This window comes from Oryza sativa, chromosome 10, assembly GCF_034140825.1.
Source record: "Oryza sativa Japonica Group chromosome 10, ASM3414082v1".
Lineage (NCBI taxonomy): Eukaryota > Viridiplantae > Streptophyta > Magnoliopsida > Poales > Poaceae > Oryza > Oryza sativa.
Genome location: NC_089044.1, coordinates 12,060,553 through 12,079,957, shown reverse-complemented (window position 1 = coordinate 12,079,957; position 19,405 = coordinate 12,060,553). Strand labels below are relative to the sequence as shown.

Genomic DNA, 19,405 nt, shown 5'->3' with positions numbered 1-19,405 from the left:
GGTGTTGATGCGAAAAACATACACTGGCCTGGAAGATCTGCTTAACTTCAGTGCAGGTCCAAAATCTTGTTTTTAGGTTCGTGAGTGTGCCAGTTGATTTGATCCTGCAATCAACAAGAAAAAAAGATAAGAAAAACCACAGATAAATCCATAAACGATTGCCGATCGGCTAGTTGCCGATGACATATCATTTATCTTTGAGCCGATGTCATATTGGAATCGATCGATGGTTATAAGTGAATAAGATAAGACTAAATCTACTCGATTGGCTGTAGATATTAACGATATATAATCCTTTTGTCGATGTATATTTAAACCAAGTGATTGGGATAGATGGTCGCCATGCCGAGACAGTATAAATCACTTAGATCGAAGTATACATTAACACAAAGATTATAGACATTTATAGCATAGCCGATCAGATAGATCTAGCATGTATCAGCTAATACTCTGATATCACTCTATATTAAGATATTAAAACAGGTAGAATATATCAAACGAGAAGCCTAATATACCTTAATGCAATAAGATCTTAATATAAAGGGCGGATCTAGCATATCAATCAAGCATATAATATGTAAAGTAGCTAAATCAGGTAAAATCGGCTGAAACCCCGATACTATCTCTCTTGGTAGTCGTAAAACAAACCAGATATTATAATTATAGATATTACTTAATAGATCGAACTCAACCGATGCAGTATTAAGCATAAAGACAGGTACAAGATCTAGGCAAGATGATGAAAACCTCTAAGAGATGGTAGATACACGGTATAATCTAGATTAATGACAGAACATAACTCTATTGATTGCTTCCTAATAATAAGAACCAGCCGATAACAAGTTATATAGCGCAACTAACAAAGATTGCAACGTGTATATGATAACTTAACGAATTGCATAAACAGGATTAAAGTGTCATAAAGATGGAAGCATTAACCCCGAGAACGCAAGCCGCCATGACAAGTTTACCTCTAGTTGAAGATCGAATCGATGCATCTCAACCCGAAAGCAAGAACTCGTCGAAATAGAACGAAAGTAAAAAAGGGTGGCGATGCGCCGAGATTGTATTGAACTGTTGTTAATTGATTACATGGGTTCGGGTCATATTTATACCTGAGATACAAAATATGTCCTTGCCGGATACGACACTTATCTCTAACAAACTCTAAGATACCATAAGTCTTTGCGGCAGGCTTTTGCCCAAACATATCTCTAAGGAATTTACATAAGATATCCTAATTAATAGATACAATTGCCTATCTGAGAGCTTTATCTCTATCATGCAATCCCTGTGAAGCACATTCACAGACTCTAGAAACAGCCCCGAAGCCACCGCCATCGGAATCGGCTGTATCACCTCTATAGGCTGTCCTCTGTCCGACCCATCTCAGCCGATGAAGACTCCAGCCGATGCCTTCGCAGCCGATGCATACTCTGTTCTTCGAATCCATCACTCTGCCGAATCCGCTTCGATTCCAATGTCGAACATGGTTCATATCTTGCCAAATTTGGTCGTCAACAAATGGTCGCCGCCGCCGGATCCGTGCAGGGATGGCCGCCACCCGTCGGATCCCGCGCCTCCACCGCCACGCCGTCGTCGCTGTCGCCGCGCCGCGCTCCACCGCCGCCACCGCCGGACCCGTGCGGCAACGGCCGCCGCCCGCCGGATCCCATGCCTCCACTGCCGCACCGTCGTCACTGTCGCCGCTCAGCCATCACCGCGTCGCCGTTGCCGTGGGCTGCCGCTGCCACCGAGAGGTAGTGAGGAGAGGCAGTGAGTAAGGAGAATATCCATAGGAGAGGTGAGGAGAATCGGCTGAGAGGAGAGAGATGAGAGAGAAGACTTTGGGAGTTCAATCAGCTAAGAGAATCGGCCAGATAAAAGAGAGAGAGGGGACCGAGGCGCGCGGAAAATGAGGAAATTTTGAAGTGGGTAGGAGGGAAAACAGAGAGTACTATTTTCGCGTGCGGCTCTCTCTTAATAGGTCCATACGGGAAAATCAGCTTATTTTCCCGTGCGGTTCATTCAAGATGACCGCACGGGAAAATCGATTTTCCCGTGCGGGCGACAGCCCGGCGCCGGTCCTCCTATTTTTCCGTGCGGTTCCACTTACAAACCGCAAGGAAACAAAAGGGGGCAGCGTCCATGAAAAACAATCCAGTAGTAGTGAAGCTAGCTTAACATGTACTCTCCCAAAGCCTTTCTTTAGCTTTCTTTAAAGCTCATTTGTGGCGCCCCTTGATTTTAACCATTAAATGAAGTCATCAAATAGGAATCTATCAATTAAGCTAAGTGATAGGAAAATGACGTGGCAGATAACCTTGCTAAACACAAGCTACAAAATAGCGCAATTTGCCCTTATCCAATGCATAATTACATCTAGTATTTCTGTCTTTGTGTACATATACGGTACATACAAGAGAGAATACCTTTAATATATAAGAAAATGTGTAATGCATTTCAATAATTGTCCTAACACGCTAAGCTGATGCATTGAAGACCATATGTGCCAAACTAATCATCAAAATTCAAGCCACAATCAAAGCAAACAAAATTATACATTTGGTCACCACATGCACTACTCTGAAACAATTCCAGCTGGCTGAAGAGCACCTGATCATGTACTTGTGTCTCTGATGCTCATGATAAACACAGTACTTTCTTCCACGTATCTGCTTTAATTTAAACATGTAGTTCCAAGGGTTCAATTATTTGCATGGATACGTTGTTATGATAAGTTCACAAATACTCTGTTATCGTATAAACAAAATTATTAACTTCGTTGCGATTTTCTCGTTTTTCAGATTTTTTTTCTCCTCTGAGAGGTTTACGCGTGTTAGGCTTTTTTTGCAAAAAGCTCCCCGTACTTGCACAAAATATCGCATACGTCCTCGAACCGCCTGCCACCCCCATTGCATTTCTTGCATATAACCCCTCATCTTCTTAAAAAATACAATACAAAGAGAGAAAATTTCTCTTTTAGGGGTAGCGTTGTAAACAAGAAAACCATAGGGCAAAACATCCTACCCTAACCCCTATCCTCTCATTCCCTTCCCATTTCCCTCACCTCAACGCCGCCGCCACACTCACCCCGCGCCAGCGCCAACGTGGGACTGCCGCCGTCCGTCGCCCCCCCCCCCCACATCCCCACCGCCACCACCGTCCCGGAGCGCCATGGACGATGGCTTGCCTCCCTTTGGCTCTCCTCCCCCGGCCGGAGCCCACCACGCTGCTGTCGGTAGACAGCATCCGCCTCGCCATCATCCCCTCCGAGCACGGCCAGCTCGCTGACCCCACCAGCTTCTTCGATGCCGTGGATGCCAAGATAGGGGTGGCCGTCGAGCAGCTGTTCGACCGGCTAGAGCGGAGGCCCGACGCAATCGTGGCTAACACCTACCTGACGTAGGGCGTGACAGCCCTCTCCCCGCCGTCGCCGCCGCCTCCCCCCATCGTCACACAACCGGCTGGGCGCCGCCATCCTCGCCAGCAAATCCGACCACCTAGAGGAAGGAGAGGGTCACAAGCCATTCCCTCATCCTCCCAGCGCTACTAGCCACCCATCCATGTGTACCTCCACGCACCGTCGGGCGCCCTCTGCTCGCCGCCTCACATGGTCCCGTCCCCACCCACCGCGCATGCGCCATCGCTCCAGCTCTAGGTCGGCTACTGCCGGTGGTTCCGGCGGCGGCTCTAGTTAAATTTAATTAATGTAGTACTATGTGTATCACCTGCCACTGCATTATACGCATAAAGTAATTGTGGAGGAAATTGGTTACAAGTGCTGGTGTTTTGTTGGATTAATTAGAGACTTCAGAGATGCTGGGTGGTGTTCTACGCAATTTACTCTTTTTTGGCTTAATTGTTGTATCCATTTGTTGCCGTCACTATGGAATATTTCATCATTCCATTTTACTAGTGACCATAGCTGGAAATTTACTACACCACGTGGGCGATTAATTCACTACACCACCCAAGGCCCCCGCGTCGTCCTCCTTCACGGGCGACACGGGAGGCGGAAACCACCGCCGCCATCGTCCGCTCCCCCCCCCCTCCTACCTCTGCCGCCTCGCCGCCGGCAAAGCCACGCGGCCACAAGGACAGCGGCGGTAGGGCTTCGTCTCTCCCTCCCGTCGGCAGTGGGGGCAACAACGCAGCCTAGGGCGCGAAGACGGCGGCGCCGGCCTGCCCGGCCGGCTGGCGAGGTGAAGAAGGCGGCGGGGTGGAGGAGGCGGCGGCGGGGTGAAGGAGGCGGCGGTGCGGCAGAGGATGTAGTGGCGGCGAGGGCATAGGAGGCGAAGTTGGCGGCGGGCTCGCCGGCGTACGGCGATGCCGGATCCGGCGCTCCCCCACCTGGATCTGGTCTCCCCTGCGCTCCCCACGCGGCGGAGGCGTCAGGCGACGGGGAAGGAGGAGCGGCTAGCTACGCTGGTGACGGCGTGGGCGGCGCCCGGTGGTGCGGCAGCTGGCGAGGCCGACTCCGCGTGAAGGCGCGCGCGGAGCCCGTGCGACGGCGGCGGCTTCGGCTGGCGTAGCACTGGCGGGTGGCTCGGCCAGCAATGGCGAAACCTGGCACGGCATGGTGGCAGCGGTGCATGGCCGGAGGAGGCCGGCGTGGTGGCGGTGGTGCACGATAGGCGGAGGCCGACATGATGGCACTGGTGGCAGCGGGGTGATGGCTAGTGGCGGTGGTTTGGTCATGGGAGCGAAGGAGGCAACGGTGGCGCCTGGTGGTGGTCGTGGTGGCGCGGTGCTCGGTGACGACGGCGGCGGTGTCCCCCAGATCCGTGCCACTTGGCTGGATCTTGAGGGTGGCCGGCGGCGGTGGATGTAGCAGCTGGAGGCAGCGGCGAAGGACATGGCGACGGCGTCAGGCCGGTTTGTTGGCTGCTTTGGTGGCGAAGGGCGACGACGCAACGGCTGCTTTGGTGGTGGCGGCGGTTTATGGAGACGGCGGCTAGCGTCGGCGGCTGGTGACAGCGGCAGCGGCTACGGCGGCTGGCTTGCGGCGATCATGACTGTGAGGCGGTGGCGATGTCGCCGGATGCGGCAGCGGCTGGCGACGTCGTGCAGACGATCGCCGGCGACAGCAAGTGGAGGCAGGGAAGGAGTCGTGTGTGAGGTGTGGATGGCGACGGGCATTCAGCAACAGCGGCTGCGGTGGTGGTGACCGCGACTACGGTCACTGGAGGCATGACGGCTTCGGTCGGCTAGCTGAGGGCGTGGCAGACGGCTACTTCTGGCTGGTGCGGCATCATTTGGACGAGGGGTTGGAGACCAGCTTGGCGCAGAGAGGCGCAGCCGATGGTAGCAGAGGCCGGCTCGGCGTGAGAGGCACGAGCGGCGAAGATGGAGATCGGCTTGGCGGGAGAGGCGCGACCGATGGAGGGAGGCCGGACTGGCGCGAGAGGCCCGTCCGGTGGAGGAGGCCGGCTTGGCGCGAGAGGCGCGGCCGGTGGTGGAGGAGGCGACCTCGGTGTGAGGAGGAGCTGCTGGTGGATGTGACGCGGTCTTCGGTGCACGAAGGCTGGCCAGCGGGGGCGCTGGTGCAGGGGTCCCACATGTCGGCCGAGCTTGAGTGGTGGTGGAGCATCGGGGCACTAGCCGTGGATTCGTAGGTGGTGAGCAGCGGGTGAAAACCCAGTCTGGCCTTGGCCAGACCGGCAACGATGATTCCCCCTCCTGAGGGCGTTGTCGTGCTGTCTCACCCCTCAAGGGTGGTTGCCGGGCGAAAGCCCAGTCTTGGCTCCTTTGAGCCCCGACGGATGGCGTCAGCGATTCTTCCGCCGCTTCTCTTCTTGAAGACGTCATTTTGGCATCCCTAGGGGGCGATCTCGTCTGTGTTCCTTTGTTGGTCTAGAGGCGGTCGGTCACGCTTAGCGGCGGCCGGTCCGGTGCTTGCCTTCTCGTGGGCTTGTGTGTTGACATTGTCGATGTGTGGGTGGTGATATATTTTTTCCTTTTTCCTGGTTACGATCCTCCAGGGTTGTAATCTTGTAATTTTTTTCCTGCTCTATCAATAGAACTTCGCACCGTTTCGTGCGAGTCGTTAAAAAAAACTACACCACCCAAAGAACGTGTATTTTCTTGTGGGCACTGTAAAAATATAATAATTAGCTGTTGGACACCCGCCTTATTATTTTATTATTTTCGGTGGAAACGGATTAAGAAACATTAGTTAACAAGTTTGTCTATGAGTCTACTTGTCAATCTCGCATAGCCTCTCTTTCTCTCTTTCTTTTCTTCCTCCATCCTCTGCACCAGCTTTCTCCCGATCCCTCACCGCCGGTGGCGCGGCAACGGCAAGACCCGGAGACCAAGGAGGTGGGTGACCTTGGAGAAGAGCTGGCTGCGTCCACAGGCCACGGTCTTCACGCAGCCGCGACGGTTATGCTACTGCACGAACGATCGCCCGGGGCGATCAGGGCCGTCCCCCCTCCCCCCCCCCCCATTTGGCACCGCATTATTTTCCTATTTTAATAAATTTATACACCTAAAGTTTGTACACCTTAAATTTATACATCTAAACTTTATACACCTAAAGTTATAAGTCAAAAGTTTATATATCTGATTCAAATTTGAATTTGAATTCAAATATTTTTTTATATATAGTATTTCTATACATCTAAGTTTATACACCTAAAGTTTATAGACCCAAAGTTTATAATTCAAAAGTTTATATACCCGATTCAAATTTGAATTTGAATTATATACTATTCAAATTTAAACTTGAATTATATCCGATTCAAATTTGAACTTGAATTCAAATATTTTTTATATATAGTATTTCTATACATCTAAAATTTATACACCTATAAAAGACCCAAAATTTATAAGTCAAAAGTTTACATACCCGATTCAAATTTGAATTTGAATTCAAATATTAGTTTACAGACTCAAAGTTTATAAGTCAAAGTTTACATACACGTTTCAAATTTGAATTTGAATTCAAATATTTTATATATATATATAGTATTTTCTATACATAAAATTTTCCAACTTTGATTTTTTGTTTTTCTAAAATTTATGTTGTATTAGGAAGAGAAGAAGGGGAGGAGGAAGGGAGGGAGTAGTATATATGGGGCATGGGGGTGATCGCCCAGAGCGGTCACCCGCCATTAGCCACCCCCCAGCCGCGAGCCCATGAAACAGTACTCGGCATTCAAAAGAAAGGAAAAGGTGAACAGCCAGGCTTACGCACATGCATCCATACGTAAGCTATACTGCCACAGTGGCACTAGCAGGAGAATATATTCCCTCCATAAAAAAAATTCAATTTAGAATTATACTGGATGTCACACATCCTTAATTCTATAAATCTAAACCTACCTCTATCTAATACTATAAATCTAAATCTACCTCTTTCTACGTACCCATTGCACTCCCTTCAGGTTAATAATACTTATCGTTTTGGACAAAGGCACGGTATTTAAAAAACAACTTTGACCATTATTTTTTAATATAATATGTATAAAAGTGTTAACAAATATATGATTTTATTAAAGTATATTTTAAGACTAATCTATGCATGTAGTTACGATATTTGAAAGATAAATATTTTAAAAATGATTTATAATCAAAAATTCTAAAGTTTGACCTCACTCTTGTCTAAAAAGACAAATATTATCAGCACGGAGGGAGTAATAAAATATGTTGCATCTAATTTTAGATTCGTTTTTTTTACAGAGAGAGTAGCACACAAAAGCTTTTACTGTTAACTTTCCAAGCCGTACACATGCTTGGCCTCGCCTGGGGGAGGATTTGCATCCTCCGACGTTAGAGAGGTAATGGTGGAGACGCACAATAAAATGTGTGAGGAGCTGTAGCGTCCTACCATAAACACATTAAAAATAAGGAAAGTATCCTCCCCATTGATACTAGAATGGCATAGAGCTATAGTACTCTCTACCATTGGTGATTTTCAGCAGTTAGACTAAGGGTTTTGAATTTCGAAACATGGGTTTTTGCCAGTGGGGACCGAAAGAACCGAAATTTCGTAATTTTTTGGCCAATTATTTTTGAATTTTTAATATGTTTTGACTGAATTTGAACATGACTAAATTTACAAATATTTGAAAAATATCAATAATTTCAGGGATATTTGCGCTTGCCTGTGGGGGCTGAAATTTTGAATTTTTCGAACTAAAATTTCAAACCATGGTTAGATCTCTGACTCTAAATCTGAGATAGCTAGCCGCTGGCGTGGTTTCCTTCCTCGTCAATTTTTAGCAAGTGAGAATATGCGATTCCACTAAAAAGTTAGATTAATCTTATTATATGGAGCTATTATATATATAGGCAACCTATCCTATGCACACGCATAGGCCCCGTTTGGCACAACTCCAGCTCCCAACTCTAACTTACCTGGAACCGGAGCTGTGCTAAACAGTTCAGATCTTTCATTTTTTTTAGCAGAGTTGGCAGAGCTACTCCATAAATTTGTACTGCAGGGGTGGAGCTGGGTTTTTTAGTGTGTATTTACACACTAAAAAAGACCCACTACCCTTTAAAATTTTAGTCTATTTACACGAAAATACCACTGAACTACCCCTACCAACCTCCCCCTCCCGTTCTCTCTCCTTCTTCGTCCTCCTCCCGAGCCTTAACAGATGCGGGCGGCGGCGTTGGCGTCGGCGTTGGGCGGCGGTGGCAGCGTCGACGTCGGCGGTGGTGGCGTCAGCGTCGACAGCGGCGGCGGTGGTGGGCGGCGGTGTCGGCGGCAACGGCAGGTGCACGGCGGTGGTGGGCAGCAAGCACGCGGGAGAAGCTAGCTCCCATTGGAGTTGGACACTCATGCACTCATTCAATGTGTGTCCAATGTGTGTCACTACCACAGAAAGGGTCTTTCCATGCGGTTCGGAAGCATCTTTCCATGCAGTTGCCCAACCTGTAAAAACCACCCTTTTTGCATGCGGCCGGCGCATCCGCATGCGAAAATGAGATTTTCACATGCGGTCGCTTATGCCAGCCACATGCGAAAATAAATTCAGCAAATAAAAAAAATAAAGTCCAAAAAACCCCAAAAAATAAAAATCCAAAAAATCTTAAACCCTAGCCCGCCACAGGAGCGCAGCATCCACGCCGCACGACGTCGCCGGCGGCGGATCCGTCACCCCCGCCGCCCATCGTCATCGCCCCCGCCGAATCCGTCGGCGGCGGCACCGGATCCGTTGCCCTAGCCGTCCGGCGTCGTCGCCGGCGGCGGATCTGTCTCCCCTGCCGCCTGCCGTCGTCACCCCCACCGGACCCGGCGGCGGCGGCACCGGATCCGTCGCCCCAGCCGCCCTGCGTCGTCGCCGGCAACGGATCCATCGCCCCTGCTGCCCGCCGTCGTCGGCAGCACCGGATCCGCACGGTGCGGCGGTGCCACCCGAGGCGGCCAAGCCGCCCCCGCCGCCGCGGCGTTGAGGAGGGGGGAGGGTCACCTCATCGTCGTCGTTGTCGACGGCGTTGAGAGGATGGCGGGTCGCCGAGCCGCCGCCGTAGCCGCGCCGCCCGCTGTCGCTGTAGCCGCTCCCTATGGCGGCGAATCCGGCCCTCCCGAGGGCGGTGCCGCCGGATCCGCCACCCGCCGACGCCATCACCATCCGCCGCCTGGCCACTCTGAGAAAGGGAGAGGGAGAGAAAGGAGAGAAAGAGAGAGAGAGGGGAGAGTAATAAATTAATAGAGGGATAGAGGAGATGAGGTCGAAAAAATTTGAAGTGGTGGGAGGGAAAAGATAGTGGAGGGAGATGAAAAAATTGGGGTGGTATTTTTGCATGCGGACCACTTAAGGAGCCTCATGCGTAAATAGATTTTTGTATGCGGCTCCTTAAGTGGACCGTATGTGAAAATAGTTATTAAAAAATTAATTTAAAAATATGATAACTTCGAATCAAACCTTATGATATTAAATGAACTCATATGAAAAAGTTGCCAAAAAAAAGTTGTAGAAATCATTGAGATCTACCTATTTTCTTTTGGTCATTTCTCCATCCGAGTTTGATTAAACTATATAAATTTTGAACTTTATAATATAAGAAATTCAAATAAATTTTTCACATAGTAAATGATTTCAAATAGAAAAGTTGTCAACAACAAAGTTGTATAACTTATCAAAATCTACAACTTTTGTATTGGCCATTTTTCTATTTGGCCATTTTCCGTAGCCCGTGCGCATGGTTGCTACTGCTGCTATACCATCCCCCAACCCGTGCCTGTTATCTATTATTCTCCTCCTTTATGTTCAGTGCCAGGAGCATCCAAGCGGTCAAAGAACTGCCACGATGAGCTTGGCCTAAGAATCTTTGTACTTCTTGATTACTACTAGCAAGGATTTGACTACGGTGGAGCGAAGGCATCATTTTTACCAAAACTCCTACAACTTGATGCTGTAGCCATGCATTCCTCACCCGTGTACTAGCTTGCAACTTTTCACTAATATGACCATGAGAGAGAATGATAGAGAGAGAGGAACATGCCGTATTTAATAGATCTCTTAGCAACAATCACATTACTCCATGTGATTAGCCATCAAATAGGTTGATTTTTTAATTAGTCCAAGCATCTTTTTGTCCGAAATTTAATCTATATCTGGTTTTATTGGGACATTATATATCAAGATTAATGTCCAGTCACCGCGCAAATACAATATAACCAATGTCCAAAAATGACACTGTAAAAATGATACATCATTTGGCATATATTAAAATAAAAAACATATGATTTTTATTTTTACATATATATGCTACATTGCAAAATATAATTTCGTTAATCGACAAAGAAAATAATGTACACTACAATTTGTTGACGCCGAAAATGAAACAAAACGAAAATATCATTTTGGAGAGTGATGTCCAAAAACATGATGTTACAAAATGATATCATATAACTTGGTATGTATCGAAATTTTAAAAAAAAATCACATGTGTGTTATTTCCAAAATGGTCATGTATACTAAAATTCCATGGATAACAACAGAAAAGAAACAATATTTAAATAGATGAGTAAATACTACATGATGTGTGGTCAACTTCCTCTCAACTGCTCTCTCTCTCTTCAGAGGAAGTATATGTCCCATGTCAGAGCTACACATATGCATTATGTACCTCCCTGACCATTTCTCCTGTAGAAACTCTTCATTAGTGAAAGTAAGGTCCATTTAGGAAGCACACATCTTTATTATATAATAATGTTATGAAAATGATTCTAATTAATAATCGAGGTATGTGGATTTCCCTAACCATGGGTCCCTGTTTCATAAGTGTGCAATTGGATTTTTTTGTTGGGTGTTATATAGTATAAAGCAGAAACTGAATTCAAAGAATAAAAACAGGTCAACAAACAAGCGAGCAGCAATAATTCAACTTCTAGTACGGGCCGAAGTGCAGCATGGTCTCTGTATAAAGAGCTCACTACCCCCAACAGATTATGTGCACGTTCTACCCTCACGGCGAGTGTTCCGCAGCTTGGATATCCTGCTCGTTTTCCTTCGATCGATGGACGATGGAGGTTGGCATTTCTAGCTCTTATTTTGCCCTTTCTAAATATTCATTATTCGACTACCAAGCGATGATTTTTTATGCTCTATCAATAAGACGATCCTTCCAAGGAGGAGATCCAAGTGTCTCCAGCAAAAGACCAAGGTGAAAGCATTTCGTTCACTCTCACGCACATCTTCTAAATATTGGCAAAATTAAGCTTACTAGTGATTAATTAATGCATTAAAAAAAAGGATGTTCAGATCAAGAAAAACTCAAGCGCAAAAACGATGAGGAGGAGGTAGATATTGGTGGTTCAGCATCGAGCACGGGTACTATTTTCTGATTATTATGGTTGGTTTTACCCTTAATTTCGATTTGATCCGTCGTATACTTGGATGCATGTCACAAGCTCCCTATCCCATGATAAACCTCTTTTTCCATCTTTTTACACGTTGAGTATGTAGCTTGTTTGTTGTAGCAATGTGGAATCTAACAGGAAAGGTCCCGCAGGCACATCAAAGAAGAAGAAAAGGGGATGTTGTGTTGATATTCCTTCATCTGAATCTGATGAAGGTACTATCAGCTATCTTACCCTCCCCCATCCCCTCCCCCCTGTTAATTACTAACTCCTAGCCAGACATCCCTCTTGTTTTCTTTTGTCATGTTATATGTACTTTCTCCATGGCAGATTTAGGACAGACCGTTTCTTATATAATAGCTTGCCCTTTTTGAAAGAAAAAATATATATTTCGAGACATCATATATAATATAGTTAGGCTAAATCATGTGTTATTCTGAGAAAACGACCGTCTGCTGCTACTATATTAAGTTAAGAATTCACATTAATAGAAGTACACTTCTCCAGCTGTTGCATATATGTACATATATTATCTATCGACTAAATACAACACTGCTTGCTGCAGAAGACTGGGCACCAACTCCCACAAGGGAGGACAACCAACCAAATAGGAATATGATGGTGGACGATACTGAAGGTAGTGAAAGTAGTGATCTCTCAACTCTGATATGGCCTTTTTTTCTACTTCTAACTATTGTAGTGGCCAAGGATGTTCATCTTCCTACTGCAAAATGTGTAGGAAGAATCACACTTGACATAGAAGACTGGAGACCGGAGGTTCTGACAGTATGCCCAAGCTCTCCTGATACTGATTCCCCGTAAGTATTCAGGACTAGAGGCCAGAAGAACATTACCCGAAGTTTGGTAGCCGCTAATGCCTACTTGCCAGCCAGATTAATTGCCGAGTAGCCAACTAATTAAGTTTATTGTTATTTCCTTGTAGCTTTTATTATCTGGCAATCTTGTTGTACCCTAAGTTCGTATTTCTGCATAGCCATCTAGTCACTAATATTTCAAGATTTGTCTGGCAAACGAATGGGATGATATTCCTCCTATATATTCCAAATATCTTGTTGTACCTAGAGCTCATTATCTGGTAAACGAATGGGATCCAATTCGTTCATCTGCTCAAACACAGAGAGGATCCAATTCGTTCCTCTGCTCAAACACACAGAAGATCATGTCTTCGTTTCAACAATAAATACTCTCCAGGATTTACATGAGCAGTGAGCCAGTGATCATCAACGAAAAAGAGTCTCAGTAGATTAAATTGAGACATCCAAGTGTAGCATAATGAAAAATATGCATCATTGATGCTTGGTGAGGTGGCTCACAAACCCTACCAACTCTCAGAGCAAAAAACATCAGGCCCTTTTTCACAAAGCAAAAGTATGTCTGCAGGGTTCTTCATCCCCATGACCTCACATCTCATCTTCCTACAAGAAGCAATAGGTCAGAAGTATTCTACAAACATTCCGTTATATTGCTTCAAGAAGAAAGAGGAGATTCTAATTTCTTCTCAATCAACTTATCTGTCATGTGGACTGTGCAATCAGTATTTCAAATCCGAAAATTTACTATATTAAACAGAATCTTCTATCATGTTATAAATGATAGCTCAAAAAGGCAGCTTCAGGTTTGCACTGTAATACAAAATAGAAAAAAAATATATTCTAGGAGAATAATATATATCAGAAAATTTGAGAATTCAAAAGCTATTACACTTAACAATGTGGATTTCTTTTGTCAACTAAATGCATATAGCATTCACTTCTAATATATTCTTTATCATCGTATATTTTGTTCTTCACATCCTAGAGCTTTTGCAGCAAGCATGGGTTCATCTTAGTTTAGCAATATTTCGGGTTTCCAATAGTGCGTCGTTGTAAAATAATATGCATGCATATTTAACCTAACCCATGTAGATAAAAGTTCTGAAATTTATTAGTAGAGTTTGATAAAATGGCATAGCTACTGAAAATCACATTTAGCTACAGAACTAGAATATAGCTAGAACAAAATAAAGATAAAGAATGCAACCTTTGCATTCCGTTTGTTGTTGGCTTCATTGAGATCGACAGAACTTCGGCCGAAAGTTCTACACTTGTTTCTCTACAGTGAAAAATAATGAAGAGCAGAATTAGAACAGTAAATAGGGATAAATAAGGAGCACAAAAAATAGTTCCTTTTGTGATTAGAGTATTGAATATGATTTATTAGTTCAGTACTGTATCTACCTCAATCCCAGTTATTTCCATAGCTATACTGGGATGGAGCCATGGAGGGAGTACTTAAGAGTAGAACTTGAGTTTTATAGCGTACCAAAAAAAATGCAAGGAACAAAGTATCATCCTCACATATCACAACAATTTTGACATTTTAAACACTGGCAATACCTCAAATAGGAGCACATCAAATATAACCGTTATACAAGGGAGTGTGAATACAATACAAATGAAGTAAAAACACATAGATCAAACCTCAAAAGAGAAAAAAAAACTATATGCAAGACAATAAAATAATATGTTCACTGCAATCCAAATAAGTTGGCTGCACACTCACTTTATAATAATGTCAATTGGACAACTGTCTATGATCTAAATAACGCCAAACAAACAAATGGTAAAAGTTAAAAAAGAAAGTCACACAATCATCCACATGAACACCAAACTGGTAGTCATAAAAAATAAAATGGCACACTAAATATCCAAAGTAGAGTTACTAACATAAAGGGAAGGCAGGCTTACAACCTTTTGAGTTTGACCATCACCATCCAAAGTGGCATTAGCCATTTTTCTTTTTGAAGAAATTTGTGGTTGATTCCCAACAAACTCGGAGGTTACGCCAATAGATAGGTCTTCAGGTATAACTGGAAAGTGGAAACATATGATAGTGCAGTTAAAAAACAGGACCTCAGTTGAAATATAAGAACATATGCCTATTAAAGATTGAATGGTTAGTAGGTAAAAGAAGCACATGAATTATCTTGTGGGTTAATTGTATATCAGCACACCCAGGTTCTGATCCCCCCATCTTAGACACCACCTATTTTTGTGAGCATGTGTAGTTTGGGTGAAAAATGTGCTTAATTACCATCAGTTTGTTTTCGGCCCATCAGCATGCTCTTGTTGTGATCTGACAGCTTCCCAGTGCCCATAGGCAGTAGCTGCCTATTCAACCCAACTGCAAAAATTAACAGGAAGTTCAAAAGAGTGCATATAAATAATTTACAAGCGTAAAAAAAAGTTGTAGCTTTCATACCACGCTTGGCAGAATCTGTTATGAACATAATCGGATTGCAGAGCAAATCATAAAACCTCAACTTTCCAACTCCAGCTTTCACAAGATTACCATCTTTGTCATAGCGTGGGCAAAAGAAGTTACCCCACGAATTTAGAAAATACAAATATTGTATCCCGCAGCGCATTCCAGCCCCAATGATAACAGCAGCATGGCCAGTAGGAATCAGATTTCTATCCAGGAATTTGGATAGTTTGGGCACTCTGTAAATTTGGCAATACTCAAGCTTTTCCAATCTGCTGCCGCAGTAAAACGCACCAACAAGCGGAATGCCATCAGCAAGTGTGGCACATATCCCTTCAAAGTCATACTTATCAATTGTTTCCACTGCTACAGCAGTGTAAAGCCTTGAATGATCCTACAGTTATAGACAAACATTTAATATCTTGGAAATGTACTAGACAAAACACATGGACTAGAAAAATAACCAGCAGAATTAACTCACGGCAGATTGTATGCCATCAGTTTGGACAGCAAGCGCCATTGTAACAAGTTTTCCGATTCCCGATGTGCCATCAGAACAGTTGGCCAAGCACTTACCATCAAACATGTCAACAATGGCAGTTGGGTCTATCTCTTTTACGGAGTCGGGATTTTTTCCCTGAAGAACCGTCTTAATCCTGTCTGCTATCTCAAGGCAAGAGGCTATAGAATAGGCGATACATTCAGCTACAAAAGGCAAGAGCAATGGGTTTCAGCAGATGCTAACAATTATCAAACAAATCAAATTTATGAAGCGAAATAATTTGGTGCACAGCTTAGCAGCCTATCTTGAAAGAAGAGGCTCAATAGCGTGCTAGATCATGTTGGCAGACAATCAACCATTTTGCTGTCAAACAAATTAGGCATGACCATGAATTGGATTGGCTGTGAAAACTGTTTTCAACTTATTGAAAGCGTAAAGGATTTGATGTTCCCTATGAAATCAAACCAGAATATCCCAGCATAGTAAAATAGTGTTATTTGTACTAATTGAAAAGAAAAACCAATATAGCATCCACGTTGCTACCTTAGTTATGACATCATAAATCCAACAATAACTACACCAAGCACGAAGCCAGTACAAGCCACATAGTCAACAAATCGGTAATGAAAATTGCAGTAAAAAAGAAGTGTTCCATTTATCCTAAACCAAGCAAGACGAACTATGCAGGCCAAAATCAAAGATACGAGGAGGACACTCACGATTATCGTATTGATTCTTGATATTGTCGAGCCCACCAATCAGAGAACGCTTGTTTGCCTTGACGAGGTCATAGCAGAAGTTCATTTCACCAAGAAACGGAGCTTCGCATCCACGACAATGGAATGCTGGTAGATCAAACAGTAGTTTCTCAACAGGGAGGTTTATCGAACCGCATTGAAAGCATTCCCAGCTCTCGGTATCACAGCTACTTCTGACGCCGCGCCTGACGCGATCTAGGGTTGGCAGCCTGACGCCGCCTTCGGGCTCCATCAGAGATCACCGAGAGCTGTAACCACGAGACCAAAAGAACCGGAAAAATAAAGGTGAAAAGGACAAATGTAAAACCTCGTAGCAAGCAAAGAAAAACTGAGGCCGGGAGGGATAGAACGGGGAAACGGAGGAGTATACCTAGAATATGGAGGCGGCGGCGGCGGCGGCGACAGGCGGCGGCGATTGGCGTCGGCGGGACAAACCCTAAAAGGTACTGGATAAAGAAGAGTCTGATAGAACGAAACGGGCGGCTCGGCCCACCAACGAAGAGGGCCGTTAGACACGGCTCTGTACCGGGCCGTGCCGTGGAATTCTTTTTAGGAATAAGTTCATTGAATTTTTTTTATTTATAATTTTTTTTATTAAAAGTTTTACAAAAATAATTTTCCATTTTGAAAATTGACGGAAATAGTCGCCTACCGCCCTCTGGGAGGGCGATTATTAAAAATCGCCCTCCCAAAGGGCGGCGAATAGGACGTGGCAGACGGCCGTTCGCTCTCGGGCGACGGCCGTCAAGGAAATTTGCAGGCGGCCCCCTTGCCGCCCTCCGCGAGGGCGATTTTGTACTGTGCGGGGGGCCGCCTGCAAATGGGCGGCGAGGGGGGGCATGGAATTTTTGCAGGCGGCCCCCTTGCCGCCCTGGGGGAGGGCGATTTTGTACTGTGGGGGGCCGCATGCAAATGGGCGGCGAGGGGGCATGGAATTTTGCAGGCAGCCCCCTTGCCGCCCTGGGGGAGGGCGATTTTTGGCCCCCCCCCTATAAAGCCCAGTCCCTCCTCTGTGAAATTTCATTACATTCACTAAAAATCCAAAAAAAACGAAAGAGAGAGGGGAGGGCAGCAGAAGCAGAGCGGCGAAGCCCTGCTGGTTCGCTCACTTCATCACAGGTATGCTCCCATACATCTTTTGCATTTGTACTAATATGTTATGTTTGAGTATATATGTTGCGTTTTAGTTTTAGTTCTATATATTTTAGCACATCTGTAGCACACAGCACATATGTGTAGATCCAGAGCATAGAATATAATAGTATGAATTGAGACATAGACAGTAGTGTTAATTGTAAGATGTAGTTTAGTTTGATCTGGAGAATGTAACGAACTTTTAGAAATTTAGAGGACAATATTGTAGAGAATGTAACTTAGGGCGTAGTACAGAAATGTGAGGTTAACGCAGTTAATGTTTTCATCAGGCACAATGTCAAGTAAGGTCACATTTCAGATAGTTCACGGTGAAGGAAATATTAGATTTGGTCCAGATGGTGTTGATCTGTCAGATTTTGTAATGACATCTAAGGGCATCGATAGGCCTGCGGAGAGAACATTTCAGTCAATTTATAGTTGGTTGTTGAGAGGATTTAGAATAGACCAAGAAGTCTACACAATGTCAGTATCTGTTGTAGTGAGTCGTGCAACAGAAGGTTATTTTTGGGAACTAATGCCGATGGACAGCACGGCTGCTTGGAGACGGTATGTGGAAATGGCTTTTGAACGGTCATGGCCCCTCGTTATATTTGTGTCGGTACAGGAGAAAGATACAAATGTTTCAATGCGAACCGAAGATGTGGAGGGTACTAGCAATGCAGGGGATGTTGTTGGACCATCGATGGGAAATGAGGAAAATCAACCAAGGGAGGAGCAGGCCATGGGCATGGCGGATGAGGGGGAGAGAGTCGGTATAATTGTTGATGAAATGGAGAGGGAAGATTCGGATAATGAGCAAGTGGAGGACGACGCATCATCCGATGAGGAAGGTGATGTAATGGCCACTGATTGGTCAAATGAGGACTTCTCTGGACTTGTTATATCAGAGGGTGATCATGTACCCTGGGAGTATAAGGAGAACGAGGTAATTGAGGGTGCAAGGTATGCTCATAAGGATGAGATGAAGGAGGCGGTGAAGCATTGGGCAGTTTCATTGCAGAGAGAGTTTAGGGTGGTCAAGTCAACAAATTATGTGTATGAAGTGAGGTGCATGAAGGAAGATTGTCCGTGGCGTGTCCATGCATATAAGGGTAAATGGAATGATTATTGGAAAGTTAGCATTGTCACCGAGCACAAGTGCTACTTACAAGGGGTGGAGAAGTATCACCGAAACATCACTTCAGTTTTTGTGGCAAGTGAGATGTACAGCAGTGTTGTTTGTAACATTGGCTTTGAACCAAAATCAATTATTAGGCACATCGAGAACAAATTCAAGTACACCATAAGCTATGCAAAGGCCTGGAGAGCCAAACAAAAGATCATTGAGATGAGGTATGGCACATTTGAAGCTTCTTATGATAATTTGCCTCGTTTGTTAGCCACAATTGCCCAGAGGAATAATAATACTTACTATGACCTACATACATTTACATCGGTTGATGATCGAACAAAGAGTGTGCTGCAAAGAGCATTTTTCTCATTGGGTGCTTGTATCAATGCTTTTGTGCATTGTCGACCTGTTCTATGCATAGATGGAACTTTTATGACTGGTAAATACCGAGGTCAGATATTGACAGCAATTGGGTGTGATGGGAACAACCAGGTTCTACCTATGGCTTTTGCATTTGTAGAGAGTGAGAACACTGAAAGCTGGTACTGGTTCCTAGAGAGAGTGCACATTGCAGTGGTGCGAATGAGGCCCAACGTTTGCCTTATACATGATCGTCATGCGGGTATGTTGCGGGCTATTGACTACTTGAAGAACGGTTGGGATGAGAAGGGACTTCCAGCTAAGTGGTCTGATGTTCGGAGTCGGTGGTGCATGCGTCACATGGGTGCAAATTTCTACAAGCAATTCAAGAACAAGCATCTTATGGAGCTCTTTAAGAGGCTCTGTGCACAGAA

The 19,405-nt window shown here is 45.0% G+C and overlaps 2 protein-coding genes across 2 annotated transcripts; one reads left to right on the top strand and one right to left on the bottom strand.

Moving 5' to 3' along the window:
- Positions 1–11,386: 11,386 nt before the first annotated feature.
- LOC107278983 (uncharacterized) lies at positions 11,387–13,240 on the top strand. Its single transcript, XM_015757454.3, has 6 exons — positions 11,387–11,491; positions 11,578–11,625; positions 11,715–11,792; positions 11,974–12,036; positions 12,387–12,458; positions 12,561–13,240. Exons 1-6 carry the CDS (start codon positions 11,479–11,481, stop codon positions 12,641–12,643), a joined length of 357 nt encoding a protein of 118 aa, XP_015612940.1. The 5' UTR covers positions 11,387–11,478; the 3' UTR covers positions 12,644–13,240.
- On the bottom strand, positions 12,971–16,826 carry LOC4348460 (uncharacterized). The gene is made up of 8 exons (XM_015757451.3): positions 16,716–16,826; positions 16,307–16,593; positions 15,567–15,790; positions 15,083–15,479; positions 14,915–15,004; positions 14,572–14,690; positions 13,862–13,933; positions 12,971–13,257 (listed from the first exon to the last, which is right to left on the bottom strand). The coding sequence occupies exons 2-8, from the start codon at positions 16,575–16,577 to the stop codon at positions 13,243–13,245; spliced, it is 1,188 nt and encodes a 395-aa protein (XP_015612937.1). The 5' UTR covers positions 16,578–16,593; positions 16,716–16,826; the 3' UTR covers positions 12,971–13,242.
- Between the last annotated feature and the right edge of the window lie 2,579 nt (positions 16,827–19,405).

Coding starts and splice junctions, on each gene's coding strand:
- LOC4348460 (XM_015757451.3), bottom strand. CDS start 16,577: ATGGAGCCCGAAGGCGGCGTCAGGCTGCCAACCCTAGATCGCGTCAGG. Junction 15,480..15,566: donor CTGATGGCATACAATCTGCC/GTGAGTTAATTC, acceptor CTATAACTGTAG/GATCATTCAAGGCTTTACAC. Junction 14,691..14,914: donor GGGCCGAAAACAAACTGATG/GTAATTAAGCAC, acceptor TCCACTTTCCAG/TTATACCTGAAGACCTATCT.
- LOC107278983 (XM_015757454.3), top strand. Junction 11,626..11,714: donor GTCTCCAGCAAAAGACCAAG/GTGAAAGCATTT, acceptor ATTAAAAAAAAG/GATGTTCAGATCAAGAAAAA. Junction 12,037..12,386: donor TTCATCTGAATCTGATGAAG/GTACTATCAGCT, acceptor TGCTTGCTGCAG/AAGACTGGGCACCAACTCCC.